At 52.0% G+C, this 15,168-nt stretch overlaps 2 protein-coding genes across 2 annotated transcripts in view; one reads left to right on the top strand and one right to left on the bottom strand.

Moving 5' to 3' along the window:
- Nucleotides 1-986: 986 nt before the first annotated feature.
- On the bottom strand, nt 987-11,552 carry Thap8 (THAP domain containing 8). The gene is made up of 5 exons (XM_055594694.1): nt 11,362-11,552; nt 3,190-3,391; nt 2,988-3,133; nt 2,742-2,895; nt 987-1,274 (listed from the first exon to the last, which is right to left on the bottom strand). The coding sequence occupies exons 1-5, from the start codon at nt 11,550-11,552 to the stop codon at nt 987-989; spliced, it is 981 nt and encodes a 326-aa protein (XP_055450669.1).
- A 378-nt stretch (nt 11,553-11,930) lies between these two features.
- The window catches only part of Wdr62 (WD repeat domain 62), a 38,638-nt gene continuing 35,400 nt past the window's right edge, over nt 11,931-15,168 (top strand). The window contains exon 1 of the mRNA XM_055594998.1: nt 11,931-12,140. Coding sequence (XP_055450973.1) covers nt 11,961-12,140 — 180 coding nt within the window. The 5' untranslated portion in view covers nt 11,931-11,960. The remainder of the gene's footprint in view (nt 12,141-15,168) is intronic.

The raw sequence follows: 15,168 nt of genomic DNA, 5'->3' as shown, positions 1-15,168 counted from the left end.
ACCTCCTCGTTCTAACGGGCAGACCGGGAACTCCCTCTTGGATAGTTCCAGAATTTTACCCTCTCCCCCTGGGCAGCAGCAACTCCTCAGCAGCCTGGCTGAACTGGCTTCCTACTAACATGTCCCACATCGGGGTGGGGGAAGGCGGGCTCCCCCTGACTCAGGCACCTTCGCTTGCCCCAGCCAATGCTAGCAGCTGCAGTCTTACAACTCCAGCACTTAGGAGGCCGAAGAGGAAGGCCTTGTGACTCAGAGCCCACCTGGGCCGCATAGCAAGAACCAACCACAACCCCTTCCTCCTCCTCCTCCACCACTACCACCCACAGACGCCCACTGGCCAGTGTGGTCCACCATAGCCCACAGTGGCCCTGTCACCTCTCTACCTTTGCCTTTGCCTTTCCCTGCCAGAACCTTTTCGATGACATCCTTGCTCTCCTTACAAACGCTGCACCGACCCCCCAGGTTTTTGGTAGAGCAGTCCTGCCGCCATAACCCTGATGACCCACGCGGTGGGGCCCCCCGCAGTTGTCCTTCCAATGACCCTCCAGACAGGCTCTCCCTCCACCCAGATGCCAGAGGCACCCTGCTGCCTGTCACACCTCTTTATCAGTCGGAAGCCATCTGGTTTATTGGTTTACTAGTTACCTTCTACTCAAGCAGACACGGACTCAAAGGTGATGGTTTGGGGCAGTGCTCACTGCTGTGGCCCCAACCCCACAGCAGGCTTGGCACAGCAACCCTTGAAGCACATGACCTTTGCTGTGCTCAGGGCTTGTTTTACTGACTGCCAAGGTTTGTGTTGGGGTGGCAGGGCATGTGGTCCGGAGGATGTGGGCCGTCCAGGAACGAGGGCTGCATGCTGGGCGACCTAGTCCAAGGTCACACACAGAGCTCAAGTGTGACGTCCTCCCCGGGTGAGGGCCACATGCCGGGCCAGTGCCTAGTGTGATGATAACTCTCATTCCATCTTCTGTCTCTCAGCATTGTCACTCTGACCGATCCGCACTGGGTATCTGACTGGCTGGGGGCTTCGGGTTAGCATCCAGGGTGGCAGATATAGGGCCTTGGGCAAGGACCATGGCTGTGTCAGGCCTTCCACAGATGGTGGAGAAGGTTTGAGACTCCTCAGGTCCAGGTAGCTGGGACTTTCGGGCGAGCAGTGGTGGAGACGGGACACAGGGAAGACAGGCGGGCATACTGTGAGGAACAGGAGGGCCGGGGATGTCAAAAGCAGCAATGCACGAATGGCAAGATGTGGGGACTCGAGGCGGCAGCTGTGAGGCCGGAGGCAGTCGTGGGGGAGGGTGGGAGGGTAGATGCAGGGAGAACCAACAAGGAGAGACAAAGACATGGAGAGATAGATGAAGAGGGGCATGGGGAAGGGCACACAGGTGGAGCGCGGCAAGGCAGGGGCAGCAGGAAAGGCGGTGAATGTGCAGGATGTGGGAGGAAGGGCCGACTGTGTTTCCTACGCTGATTTCAGCGCCTGGGATCTGGTTACCTCCCTGCCACGGGCACTGTTATTGAGGTTGAACTATCTCTGTGCCAATGTAATGAGAAGGAATGTTCCCCAGTTATCCCTGATTAAAAAGGCCTACATCTGGGCAGAGCAGAAGTGAGGGGTGTGGCTGAGGTTCGTGGGCTTTGGGGAAGAAGGAGACAGGTACCGGAGGAAGGACAGAGGAGCCCTTCAGTTCGTGTGGGAGGAGCACATGGCCGGATGGCATCGATGGAGAAGGCAGCCCAGATGAGAGAATAAGCAAGTATTTACGGAATTATGGGTGGGAAGTAGCCCAAATAGAAATTATTAGAGCAGATGGGATGGGATGGGGCTTGGCAGGTGAAGGTAGCTTAGGAGGTAAAATCTGCCATGCCCCAGGTAAAATAAGGCTATTATAAAATCTATCAGGTGTCCGTGTCTTTCATGGATTATAATAGTGGTTTGGATAATGCTGCCGTAATAATTATAGGGCTAATATTAAGCATTATTGGCTCATACTTTAAATCACCTATAACAGGAGGAGATGGCAGGATAGGATGAATTAGTAGCTGGCAAAGACTGAATGGGGACAGGAAAGCAGAGAGAAGCAATGTCACCCCAGGGACCCCAGCAAGCTCCATGGAGAAGCCCAGGCCTCAGTCTGAGCTCTGTCCCCAGTAGGACAGTTCCTTCCGGAGCCACATGCCCCGGCCAGGTTCCTGGTTCTGCAGTTTTATGCCTACCTGCTTTTGGGCAAGTTAGAACTCTGTGCTCTTCGATCTGGAAAGTGGCACGAGAGCAGCGGCAGCGGTTTTCAGTAAGTCACATTCTGGCGTGGAGAACATGCTCCGTAAACGTGTTTCCTAATTATGCCTCAGTTGAGCAGCCGGTTCCCACCTCTGCCTGATGGCTGCCCGGTGTTAGCAGATTTTAGTGTCTGCTTGTTCGACAGGGCCACACACAGCCTAGGCTGGCCTTGAGCTTGCTGTCACCCTCCTGACTCTCTGCCTCCCACTTGCTGAGATTTCAGGCCTGCACCAATTCTCAAGGCCTGTTTTGTTTAGCTGTTGCTGGAAGGAAGCCAGGGCCTGGCCCTTATAGGCAAGCACTCTGCCATAACGCCACTCCTACCTGAAGGCATGGAAGGCCCTTTAGGCACTGGGCCCTGGCTTAAAGCGGAGACCCCACAGGCAGAGCAAGCACCCTTGGTATGAGTCCCCATGGCACTCACCCAGCATAAGGGACTGCTGTGTGCTCAGGCCAGCAGGCTCTCCCTGTGCAGCTGCTGCGCCAGCTGTTCCAAAGCTCGCAGCTGTGTCTGGTGCCTCTGCAACCCGGGATCTCGCTGTTGCAGTGCCCCAAGAGCAGACTTCAGCCAGCTTGTGGGTGCTGATCGGGGGCTCCAGGCCTTGGCCCTGAGGGACCAAGTGGGAGGAACAAGGGGGTCAGGAGCACGGTGGCTGCTGCCTCAGGGCCTCGGGATGCAGGTCTCAACACTGGGGAATACACTGGGCCGGAGGCTGTGCTGCTGGGCTCCAGGGACACAGAGGAAACCTCCTGCCCAGTAGAAGTGCCACAGGCTTCTCGGCACTCCTGGTTCTTGGCTCTGGAAGAGGGAGTTGCCTCTGGGGGGAGGGTGCAGGAGTCAGCGTTCTATGGGTATTCCCCAGGTGGGCAAGGATGGGGCCCAGACTCTACAGCCTCCTCACCTTGTAGCTTGATGCCCTGGAGAAGGTGGAGGCTGCCACATCGGGCTGCAGGCAGGCAGTGAACTTCCCATCACTGCCGGAAGCAGCAGGATGTGAAATGCTCCCTGTACAAGCACTGGGGCAGCTGCGTACCCGGCGTTTGTGGCCCGTGTGCCACAGCCAGGCCTGCAGCCTGGAACCATCCTGCAGTGGGAACCGGCAATGTGGCGGAATTGCCGGGTATGTGCACAGGTCCCCATGCTCCCTGACCCGAGGGGTTCACACCCAAGGAACCTGAGCTCCAGCTTCGTGCCCCCCACCCAGACTGGCTCTCTCCTGCTCAGTCCTTCTCGGGGCTCTCCAGCATCAACCAACTTGCCTCCACCGCTCCTCTCATCCCGACTCTCCTCCCTCTTTCAGCTGGGCTCTACCACGGCTGCCCACCGACAGCCTCTGGCTGGTTTCCCTACAGCTGGACATGGTAGAACACACCTGTAATTCCACCATTAGGGAGGCTGAGGCAGGAGGATTACCAAGCATTTCAAGCCAGCCTGAGCTACACAGTAATAACCCCCCCCCCCAAAAAAAAAATAGCCTGGGATATAGCTCATTTGTAGAGTACTACGTACCTGGAACAAATCCCTGGGCTCACCTCCATCACCAGATGAACTGGGTGTGGTCGTTGCGGGCCAGGAGGATCTGAAGTCCAATTTGAAGGTCGTCTTTAGCTACAAAGCAAGGTTGAGTCTCTGTCTCAAAAATACATGCATACATACACACATGCACACACACATATGTGCGTACATACATGCATGCATGTATATACATATTCACATACATGTGTACATATATACAGACATGGATGCACACATACATACATATGTACATACATACACACACATGCATACATACATGCAAGATCCAGCAAGATTACTCAGTGAACAGAGGGGCCCATCAAGCCTGAGGACCCCCACAGTGGACAGAGAGAACTCACTCTTGCAAGTTACTTTCTGATCTCCCCTCTCGACCTCACACACATAAATAGACAAGCAAATGTAATAAAAAAACTGATAAAACATGAAGCTAAATGCAAGATGGAGACAGTGTCAGATGACTGGAGAAAGACGCGATGAACTAGCTTGGACAGCTGTAAGGGTTTGGTTCTGTGGGGCTGGAGACATGGCACCCTGGATGAAACGCTTGCCGTGCAGGCATGAGGATGAGTCTGGATCCCCGGAGCCGACATAAAAGCAGGGAATGGCAGAGCACAGCTGCCGTGGAGACAGGTGGAGCTTGCTGGCCACCCAGTGCAGCCAACATGGTGATCTTCAGGTTCAGCGACAGACCCTGTCTCAAAAAAAAAAAAAAAAAAATTAGGCAGGGAGTAATAGAGGACTCCAGACACTGACCTCTGGCACCTGCACATGTGTGTGTACATACACACAGAAATCACTGTGGCTAACCGTGGTCACTGGACTGGTTTCTGCTTCTGAAATAGAGTGGGAAAGGCGGCGGGAACTGTGGATCCCAGCACTCAGGAGGCCGAGGCGAGAGCACAGGGCGTTCAGTTTCCTGCTTTCCACATGACTGAGTTCTGGCTAGTTCGCCCTCTGGAACGACGCTGCCAGAAACTATGGAGCATTAAATATTTATCCTCAGCCACTGAAGATGGAGCTACTTTGTCACACAGCCCTAGATCACTCACACAGGGTTTTCCACACCGATTTCTTTAATGCTTTCTCTTGAAATTGATCAATTTTAATATTAAAAAATTATTGAGAAAATATCTTGTGTCTATATGGAAACTTCACCTGTCAATAATAAATCCGATGGTCTATGGCTGAGGCAGGAAATGGGAGATGGGCCATCTAGCAGACAGAAAGGATGCTGGGTTAGAGCAAGATGCAGGAGAGCAGACCCGTGGTACCTGAGCAGAGGTAACCAGCCATGTGGCAAAATGTTGACTAGTAAAGTGGGTTATTTTAAGTTATGAACTATTCAGAGAAGAGCCTAGCTGTATGGTTCAGGCATCTGTAAATAAAAATACTCAAAAAATAGTTTGAGTGTCATGAGTCATTATTCTGGGAGTTGGGGGCTGGGAGGAAAAACCACCACAACAAAAAAAAGGCACATAAAAGAGAAATGACACCACAAAAGGAAAACTAGTGCTAGGGGTGGTGGTGTATGCCCTTAATCTCAGCAGGCAGGAAGCAGAGACAGGCAGATTCCTGTGAGTTTGAAGTCAGCTTGTTTTCCATAACAAGTTCCAGGCCAGACAGGGCTATGTAGTGAGATCTTGTCTGTTGTGCTCATTTTTAAACTCTACTTTATTTGGGATTCCTTAAAGCCTCTCCCTTCTAACCTCCCAACCCTAGGTAGGAGAGAGAAGGTTCGTAGGGAGAAGGGGCGCAGACCCCTTTACTTCTCCCAGATGTTTAGAGTCGATGGGTTCTTTGGAGGCTGTACCAATCCCTGCCCATAGCAAATGTAGCCAGCAGTCTCCTCCAAGCCACAGTGTTGAAACGTTTCTCTCCATCCATCTCTAAGCTGCCACACCTTATGTATCTGGTCTCTCCAAACTGCCCCTTGGCACCCACCATCACCTCATGCCACACTTGTTCTTTCTGAGGTCTCATATTTATATCCTCAGAGCCATAGACTGACCACGCCCTTCCCCATCCTGCACAGGGTAGGCGGTTACCAGCTGTCAGAGACCACACCCCTGCTGTGGACAAACTAAAGTCCAAACTAAAATCCCATACTTGAGATTAAAACAAAAACATATAACTGATTTTACAAACAACCCAAAACTTCCATTATAGCTGTCTAAAAACAAACAACAAACAAAACTGACTGGGGCGGGTAGGGAGGGTATATGGAGAGATGTTTCCGTGGTTAGAAGAGCTTGCTGCTCTTGAAGAGGACTGGAGTTGTTTCCAGAACCCACAGCAGGTGGCTCAAGTGTGCCCGTAACTCCAGTTCCCGGGGATTCTGTGCCCTCTTTTGCCCTCTGTGGGCACCTAGACACATGTGGCATACACACACACAGACACAGAGACACACGTACATTATAAAAAGTAATACCGTAATCAAAGGGAAATAAGAATGCTCGTTCACCTTTGCTTATATTTGTACAAAACGTCATAGCAAGGAGGGCATGGTGACACTACCGCAATTCCAGGATTTGGGAGGAAAAAGCTGAGGACTGCATGCTTGAGGCTAGCCTGGGCTACTTAGCAAGTTACAGGCCAGGATAGGCTATATACTAAAGCTAAATCAGCCAGCCAGAGGAACGCGGAAAGGCAAGGTGAAAACTTAAAAAGAGTACTAGTGAGGAAGTCGGTAGGACGGACAGGTGACTGGCCAAGACTTCCCTGACAAAGGCCAGGTAGAGCAGGGGCTACAGGTCAGAGGCTAGAAGGCTGACTCAGACACACTGTGGCACACACAGCAGAGCTCCAGGGCACACAGCCAGGAGGGAGTCTGGATGTCGCAGTCCCTTCAGCCTCCATCTGGGAGCCAAATGTCCTCACTAACCCTGTGCTTCCTGGACACAGGCATGAGAGCTCCCGACACAACACCCTTTCCCTCTCTGCACAAAAGCCTGCCAGCTGACCACCACAGCCTCCACCCTCTTCTTTTTCCTTCCTAACGAGAGTGCAATTATTGAGGTCGTGAGCATTTCCTGAGGAAAGTCTATTGCAGGTGAGTCATGGACCTGTGTTCTGGCCAATATATGCTTTCCTGTGGTGTGGGATGTGGAAATGAGAAAGGGCTCTCCAGCAGAATCCAAATGGTTCAAAGAACAAAGAGGAAAAATGAGTAGCATAAGGAAACCTCTCTACAACGTGGCCTCGTCCTTTTCTCTCCTATTCCTCTAGCTAGCAGCACTGTGATGGCCGGCCCTCCCCCTGAACACCCGCGGTAACTGGACAAGTGTTCACGTTTCTGTCACCCAAGTCAGCCTGGCTGGTCACATTTAGGGGACCGACAACATGCTCCAAAGGTCTGTCCTTTCTCACCAACATAAGCAGCAATTTCTTCAGGGTGTAGACCTACGGCTCGAAGACCACAACCGCAGCCTCTTTGCAGTTGCTGGGCACCGATAATGACAAAGCTACCACTGAACGGGCTTCCTAGGAATGGCTCCGAAGAGATGGATCAGAGCTTAAGAGCACTGCCTGCTCTTCCGGAGGTCCTGAGTTCAATTCCCAGCAGCCACATGGTGGCTCACAACCATCTGTCATGAGATCTGATGCCCCCTTCTGTCATGCAGGTGTACATGCAGACAGAACATTGTACAGATAATAAATAAATCTTAAAAAAAAATAAAAGTCCCCTAGGACACAGGGTGTGTGGTGCACACCTGTAATCCCAGCACTTAGGAGCCAGAGGCATCCAGATCTCTGTGAGTTCAGGGCCGACCTGGTCTACAGGCTGTCCAGGACAGCCAGGACTCTGTTACACAGAAACAAAACAAACAAAAAAAGACAACAAACAAAAAAGCCTCTAGAACAAAGCCCAAAAGGACCTAAAAAGAATTAATGTTTTCTTTGACTCCCAGGCAGGCTTTCGATTTACTTCTTAGAAGCCATTTCTCATTTGTTTTTTTTTTTTCACCTTATTTCCCACTTGGAACCAAGCCTGCTCTTGAATCTCTTTGGGAAACATTGTTTTTCCTCTCCTTCTTGGGGGATGCGGGAGGGTGGTAGACCAGGCTGGCCTTGAACACACAAAGATCTGCCTGCCTCTGCCTCCTGAGGAGGAATTAAAGGAGTGCACCACCTGGCTCCTCTTCCCTTTTTAAGAAGTTATTACTATTAGTGTTGGGAAAGGGAATGGACCGATGCACCCCAACCATGTCTACATGTGTGAGGGGCAGAGAGCAACCTTCAGGGATTGGTGGGGTCTCTTCTTCCACTGCGGATTTCAAGGATGGAGCGCAGGTCACTAGGCTTCCACAGTAAACACTTTCACCCACCTTGCTGGTCTTCATCTAAAGCTTAAGTAAATGGCTTCTTACCCAAGACCAACTCGGTGCAGGCTCTAAGACGGAAACAGGCCAGCCTGTGAGACGAACAGCCCGGCAGTCACCAACAAAGAAGTCATTTTTCTTTCATATTATTGTGGTTTGAATAGGTGTGGGTGTGGCCCCCATAGACTATAAAAGTGTGTGACTGCCTGGCCCACAGGGAGCAGTAGGTGTGGCTTTGCTGGAGGAAGTGTGTCACTGTGGGGGCGGGCTTTGAAGTCCCCTATGCACAAGCCACGCTCAGTGTGGCACACAGTCTTCTGCTGCCTGTGGATCAAGATGTAGAGCTCTTGGCTCCTCCAGCACCATGTCTGTGTGGACACTGACATGTTTCCCGCCATGATGACAGGCTAAGCCTCTGGGAAATGTAAGCCGGCCCCAATTAAATGTTTTCCTTCATAAGAGCTGCCGTGGTCGTGGTGTCTCTTCACAGCAATGAAACCCTAACCAAGGCAATTATTATTGTCATTTTATTTTATTTTGGTTTTTCAAGACAGACTTTCTCTGTGTAGCCCTGACTGTCCTAGACTCGCTTTGTAGACCAGGCTGGCCTCCAACTCAAGAGATCTGCCTGCCTCTTCCTGAGTGCTAGGAGTACAGGAATGTGCCACCACTGCTCAGCCAACACATATACACCAATCAGGCCGTCTTCAAACTCACTGAGATCAGCCTCTTTAAAAGAGTTTAACGTTATTTTTAATTTCATGAGTTCAAGATCAGCCTGGGCTATGTAAGACCTTATGTGAAAACATACAAGAAAAACAAAACACTTTGGTTTTTATGAAGCTATTTCATTGCTGAGTACAGCCGTTGTCATTCTCATTACTGCTGTGTTCCAGGCAGGGCCTGGCCCAGAAAAGCTCTTCATGTATATCGCTGTTGTAGGACAGATTAGTGAGCAGCTACCTGCCACCGTGTCCAGTTAAGGGTGATGAGAAGTACTTTGGAATGAGATCTTTCCAACTGTCTGCAATTAGGATTGCACAGGGAAGGTCTTAGTGATTTTGCTTTGGGTACTGCTGGAAGGTAATGCTTTGAAGGGCGAGCTACAGTATGAGTTAATGGCTCCAACTGGGGGCGGTGGTTCTGACAGAAAGGATTATTGATATTCCACTTGTATGCTCATTTCTTCAATGTCTGACCCTTTCACCTGTGAGGTTTTATTATATGTTCGTTTTTTGAGCCAGTTTCATGTAGCCCAGGCTGGTCTAGAACCTGCTACCTACGATAACCTCAACTCCTGACCCTCTCAACTTGGCTTACAGGCATGCACCGCTGTGCTGGTTTGAATGGGAATGGTCCCCATAGATTCGTGGTTTCAGTGCTTGCCCACGGGAAGCGGTGCGCTCAGGTGACCTTGTTGGAGGAAATACGTCACTGCGGAGGCGGGCTGTTTATGCTCAAGCTACACCCAGCGCTGCCCACAGTCTGCTGCCGCCTGTGGATCAAGATGCAGAACTCTCCGCTCCTTCTCTAGTACATGTTTGCCTGCAAGGCCACCATGCTTCCCGCCACGATGACAATACATTGAACCTCTGAAACTGTAAGCCAGCCCCAATTAAATGTTTTTCTTAAAAGAGTTGCTTTGAGCCAGGCATGGTGGCACACACCTTTGATCCCAGCACTTGGGGAGGCAGAGGCAGGTGGATCTCTGTGAGTTCAAGGCCAGTCTGGTCTACAAAGCAAATCCAAGACAGCCAAGGCTACACAGAGTAATCCTGTCTTGGGGTAGGGGGAGTGCCTTGGTCATGGTGTCTCTTCACAACAATTGTTGGGAATGAACAAAAGAAACTTACTTCAAGTACCCACCATTTCAGACTCTAACCATAGGGAGATGCTAAGTTCAAGGTCCCAGGCGTGAGAGGAGCTGGGGACTTCCCAACAGCTGAACAGCTTCTGTTGTAAGGAAACAGTTGTCTGAGCCGAGATATCTCAGGGACAACTTGTAAGGAAGCAATTGTTTGAGTGCAGACATTTCAAGGACAACCTCTCCATCTTGCTGGCAGGGGCAAACAAGTTCATGTTCTCAGGCCCAGAAACCTACTCCTGTCGTGACTGATGGAAACTCCCTTGCTCAGCTCCTTATGTCACTCCATGATTTTGTCCCTTCAGGGCTGCAGTTCAGCTCTGGAGTCCGTTCTGCCACCCTGGTCCATCAGTAAAGGCTTGATTACAATAAAATTTTGTCACCTGCATTGACTTGGTGTTTGAGCTATGTTGGATTTATGTTGGATTTAAGCGGACCTCAGAATACAATAAAACCTTTACTAAGATAACCACCATGCCCAGCAATCTGTAAATTCTAAGTCAGATATGGTGGTGCACACTCTAATCCCAGCACACGTGAGGCACACAGGAGGATCTCTGTGAGTTCCAGGATAGTCAGGTCTATACAGGGATATCCTGTCTCATTTAAAAAAAAAAAAAAAAAAAGGAAAAAAATCATAGCAGGAACAAGATTTGTCATGACCTTTGTGTGCTACAGCGCTATTTATTTTTTAAAGTTTTTGGTTTTGAGACTGGGTTTTTAACCCAGTTTGCCCTAAAACTTTTAATCTAATCTTCAAATACTGATCCTCTTGCCTCTACCTCCCCAAATCTGAAATTACAGGTGTGAACTAAACAACGCCTAGCTTTCATTTTGGCTTTTTGAGTTCGGTAGTCTTGAAACCCAAACCAGTCTAACTGACCATGTAGCCAAGGCTGACCTTGGACTCCTGATCCTCCTGCCTCCAAGTGCTGGGATTACGTGGGTGCCAACATGCCCGTGGTGACATGTCATGCCCCTCTCTACCCTGAACAGGGGTCCCTCAAAGGAGGGCTGGGACAGGGACTTGCTGGGCTAAAATATTTCACGTTCCAGTTTAGACGGAGGACTGACAGGAGACGAGATAAAATTCCTTGGCTTCAGAGAGCTGGCTGACTCTCTAGCGGTGGAGACAATGTTGCTTACCCCAAGCACGTGATGCCCCAGAAAACGGGGGTGTGTGTGGGGGGAACAGGAGACGGGCAGGGACTCTGTCTACACATCCCTCTCACCCCACCGCTCCTGCAGTACCAGTGAGCTATCCACACCTGCCCGTCTCTTGCACCAGCTCCCAAGACTCGAGCGGGGCCAAGTGCCCACCCTCCCGGCGCCCCGCCCCGCGCTGCCCTGCCGAAAGCTCACAGGCCGGTTGCCCGTGCCCGGTCGTCCCGCAGTGCTGGCGCGGTCTGGAGCCCTGCAGTACCCGGGCACCGCTGACCAACCCCGCCCAGCCCTGCCCCGCCCCGGCCGCGTGCAACCCCAGCCCCGCCTCGCATTCACCCCGCGGAGACGTCCCCGCACGTGACGGGGAAGCTGAGGGCGCATGCGTGCCAGACGTTTTCCCCGGGCCACCACGGCTACGCCCCTATCGAGCGGAGGGAGGGCGGCCGACCGCCCCGGCGCTGAGTCGGCCCCGCGCCAGCCTAACCCTCAGCGCCCGCACAGTCAGGAGCAGGGAGGTGACGCGCTCGAGCTCCACCCGACACCTCCATCCGGGAGACTGGCCCAGCGCTGAAGCGGACGGGCCGTAGCCCCGCCCTCAGCCCCGCCTCTCAGCTCCCATTGGTCAACGAGCCCGCCCGGCAGCCCCGCGATTGGCCAGGCGGGCTGCCGGCTGCGTCCAATGGGCGGCGGCGCCGGCTTTCCCGCGGCCATTTGCTCTTCGAGTGGGAGCTGGCTTACGGGCGGCTGTTGGGAGGCGTAACGGACGGACGCTGGCTGGTCTCGGGCAGGATGACGGCGGCCTTGGCGGCCGGAGGCTACACGCGGAGTGACACGATGGAGAAGCTGCCCTCTGTCATGGCGGGAGTTCCGGCGCGGAGAAGCCAGTCCTCCCCGCCCCCTGCCCCACCGCTCTGCCTCCGGCGGAGGACGCGACTCGCGGCGGCTCCCGAGGACACCGTGCAGAACCGGGTGAGAGGCCTGAGCGCCCCGGGGATCCAGCTCGGGGCCCCGCCGTGCCGCCTCGGTCCCGCCTCGGGGTCGCGGCCGCGCCCGTCCCCTCGGGCGGCTTCCCGGGCGCGCCGGGTCCGGAGGCCCCGCCCCCTGGCGGAGGCCCCGCCCCCTCTCCCGCCGGCTCCGGCGTCTGGTCATCTTATCGGCGCCCCCCGGAGAGAAGGGTGTACAGGACCCCTCCACAAATTTTGAAACTCAGAAAGAAATGACTGTAGTTAGAAGGAATGCTATTAGTAAAACTTTTTTATGAGACAGGGTTTCTTTGTGTATCCCAGGCTGGCCTGGAGCTCGCTCTGCAGACCAGGCTGGCCTCGAACTCACAGAGATCTGCCTTGGCTTCCCTAGTAAGCACTAGGTGTGTATGATGCCAGGCTGGCGGAACATTTTTTTAAATATTTTTTTATATTACGTTTATTTATTAGGGAAGATTTTGTAGCATGGTGTAAATATCCAAGGCCAAGGTTAACTTTTTCTTTCTCTCACTCTCTTTTTTTTGGGGGGTGGGGTGGGGAGGTGTCTTTCAAGGCAAGCTTTCCATGTGTGGCCCTGGCTCTCCTGGAACTCTAGACCAGGCTGGCCAAATGTCAGCTTTTGAGAGTCAGCTCCACCAGTGTGAGTTTTGGGGATTTTAACTCAAGTTGCTAGCCTTAGCCCCAAGGGGTTTTTCCTATGTTAACTGCTCTAGCAGGGTGGGACCTGGGAGGATGGAGCCCGTAAATGAGGTGAACTAAAGTCTCATGCAATAGGCAGCTTTAGTCAGAGCAACAGTTTGTACTCTGAGGGTTAAGAGGAGTCACATGAGTAATGGGCACAATCACAAGGGCAAGCCCCATGTGGCCAAAAACGTGTCTCCAGAGAGGCAGATCCACACATGACAGTGCCCAGCCGCAATGCGTAATGTGACGTGAACTCACTCCTGTCTGCCATACCTGGGAGGGGCATGAAAGCACAGCCCAGGAACAATCCAGTTCTGTGGTTTTGAAGATACTGAGGTCCCAAGACTCCTGTCAGTTTCTTGGAGTTCTCTCACAAGAAGTCTCCACACAACTCCAGTTCTGGACTGTGTTCGGACACTGAGCCACCTCTCTGACCCCAAAGCAACAGTTTTCTGTGTATGGGTGTTTTGCCTGCATGTATGTCTGCACACCATGAGGGTGCCTGGGCCGGAGAGGGTGTTGGATCCTCTGGAGTTCCAGGTAGTTCTTAGGGCTTTTGGAAGAGCAACAAATACACTCTTAACTGCTGAGCCGTCTTCCCAGCCCCACTCCCGGCAACACTCTAAGGGTGGTTCTCCAGTCACTGCCTGGGCATGCAAACCACTTTATAAACTGGAGCTGAAGCTATGCCATGGGGTTGGAGGGAGATGACATTGCGACTCTGTCTTTTTTGGCATACACAGTGTCCAGATAAAGGATGGCTCCATGGCAGCTGCTGGTGGCTTTATGATGCCTCAGAGAATGTGTCCCCCCCCAGGTGGCTGGGATCTAGACAAGTGGTCCTTGCCCACCAGGCCTCTCTATTGTGTAGTTCTGACTATCCTGAAGCTCACTACATGCAGTGGCTGCAGACACAGATGCACTTGCTTCTGTTGGGCTTAAAGGCATGGGCCACCATGTCCAGCCCTTGCCCACCTTTCTGACTGTACCTTGTGTGGCCTTCCTCTCGCTGAGGTTCAGGCATACTGGCCTGTTTTCTGTTCTCCTAGAGTTGCAAGTTCTTTTCTGACCCCTGGACTTTGCATTTGATGAGTCTTTTGCCTGGGTGTTTTGCTATAGTCTGTCTCTCTGGCTCCTTCCCATCCCACAAGTCTCAGCGTGAACATTCCTGTCCAGAGAGGTGTTCTTGGATCCCAGTGTAGAGACACCACAGGGCATAGAGGCTTGCACCTCAGTTTACTTTTCTCCCAGAGTCCTGACATTTGCTGAAACTGTGTAGGAGAATGAGAGGAGCGAATACAGAAGGGATGGCCTCTGGACTCAGCTGCCTGAGCTTAAATAGTAATTCTGTTCCTTGTAGCAAGTTAGGAACCTTCCTGTGCCTCGGTTACCCCCAGCTGTAAAACAAGAATAATGATGTGGAAACCCTCACACCTTACTAGCTTTAGCTTTTATGATTTTTTTTTTTAATATAGGATCTTATTATGTAGCCCAGACTGGCCTCAAACTTGCGACCCTCCTGCTTCCCAAGTACTGGGATCACAGGTGTGTGCCACCTTCCCTCCCCTTAGGGTACCTGTGAAATTCTGTGAGTTCACATACTCGAGCCTCAGAACAGTGCCCGGCAGGCAGGTTGCCGGTGCTCTGTTGTGTTAGTCAGTACTGTTGTCCTGTGTTCTGGTCCTGTCGTCTGTTTTTCCCATTTGATAGCACTTCGCAGAGCTCATCTGGCTTGTGAAAGCCGTACTCTAAGAATGCTCCATTACACCAAAGCCCAGTAAAACGAACGAGTACGTAAGTCACTGCGAGTGCCATTGCCTGACTGCCTGTGCCAGCCTCCTGGCAGTGGCTCTTTGTGGATGGGTAGCTGCTGTGGGGCTGTTGGCTCGTCTGGAGGGTGGCGGTCGTCGTATCTTAGCTCTGCCATGAGTGTTAAGGAGCCTCCTCAGAGGTCTGAGAACAATGCCTGGCTTGTGATTAGAACTTTCCGTTTCTGTGCTTGCTGTTCAATTCTGAGGCCAGCGACGCGGGCACAAGGATGGTTTACTGCATTAGACACTAGTATATTTACAATGTGAAAGTACCACAAGTCTGTTAGTTTGTTTCTTATCTATTTTTCTAGCAACCATGATTGAGATCTGGTGCATATAATTTTACTTTGAGATTAAAAAAAAAATCGCTTAGTGGAGCATGGTAGCACATGCCTTTAATCTGAGCACTCAGGAGGCAGAGCTAGGTGGACCTCTGTGAGTTTGAGGCCAGCCTGGTCTATATATAGTGAGTTCCAAGACAGCCAGGGCTACACAAATAGACCCTGTCTCAAAAAGGTT

The sequence above is a fragment of the Psammomys obesus genome, unplaced genomic scaffold (genome assembly GCF_907164565.1).
Source record: "Psammomys obesus unplaced genomic scaffold, mPsaObe1.curated_primary_1811, whole genome shotgun sequence".
NCBI classification, from domain to species: Eukaryota; Metazoa; Chordata; class Mammalia; order Rodentia; family Muridae; genus Psammomys; species Psammomys obesus.
This window is presented reverse-complemented; position numbering and strand designations above follow the sequence as displayed.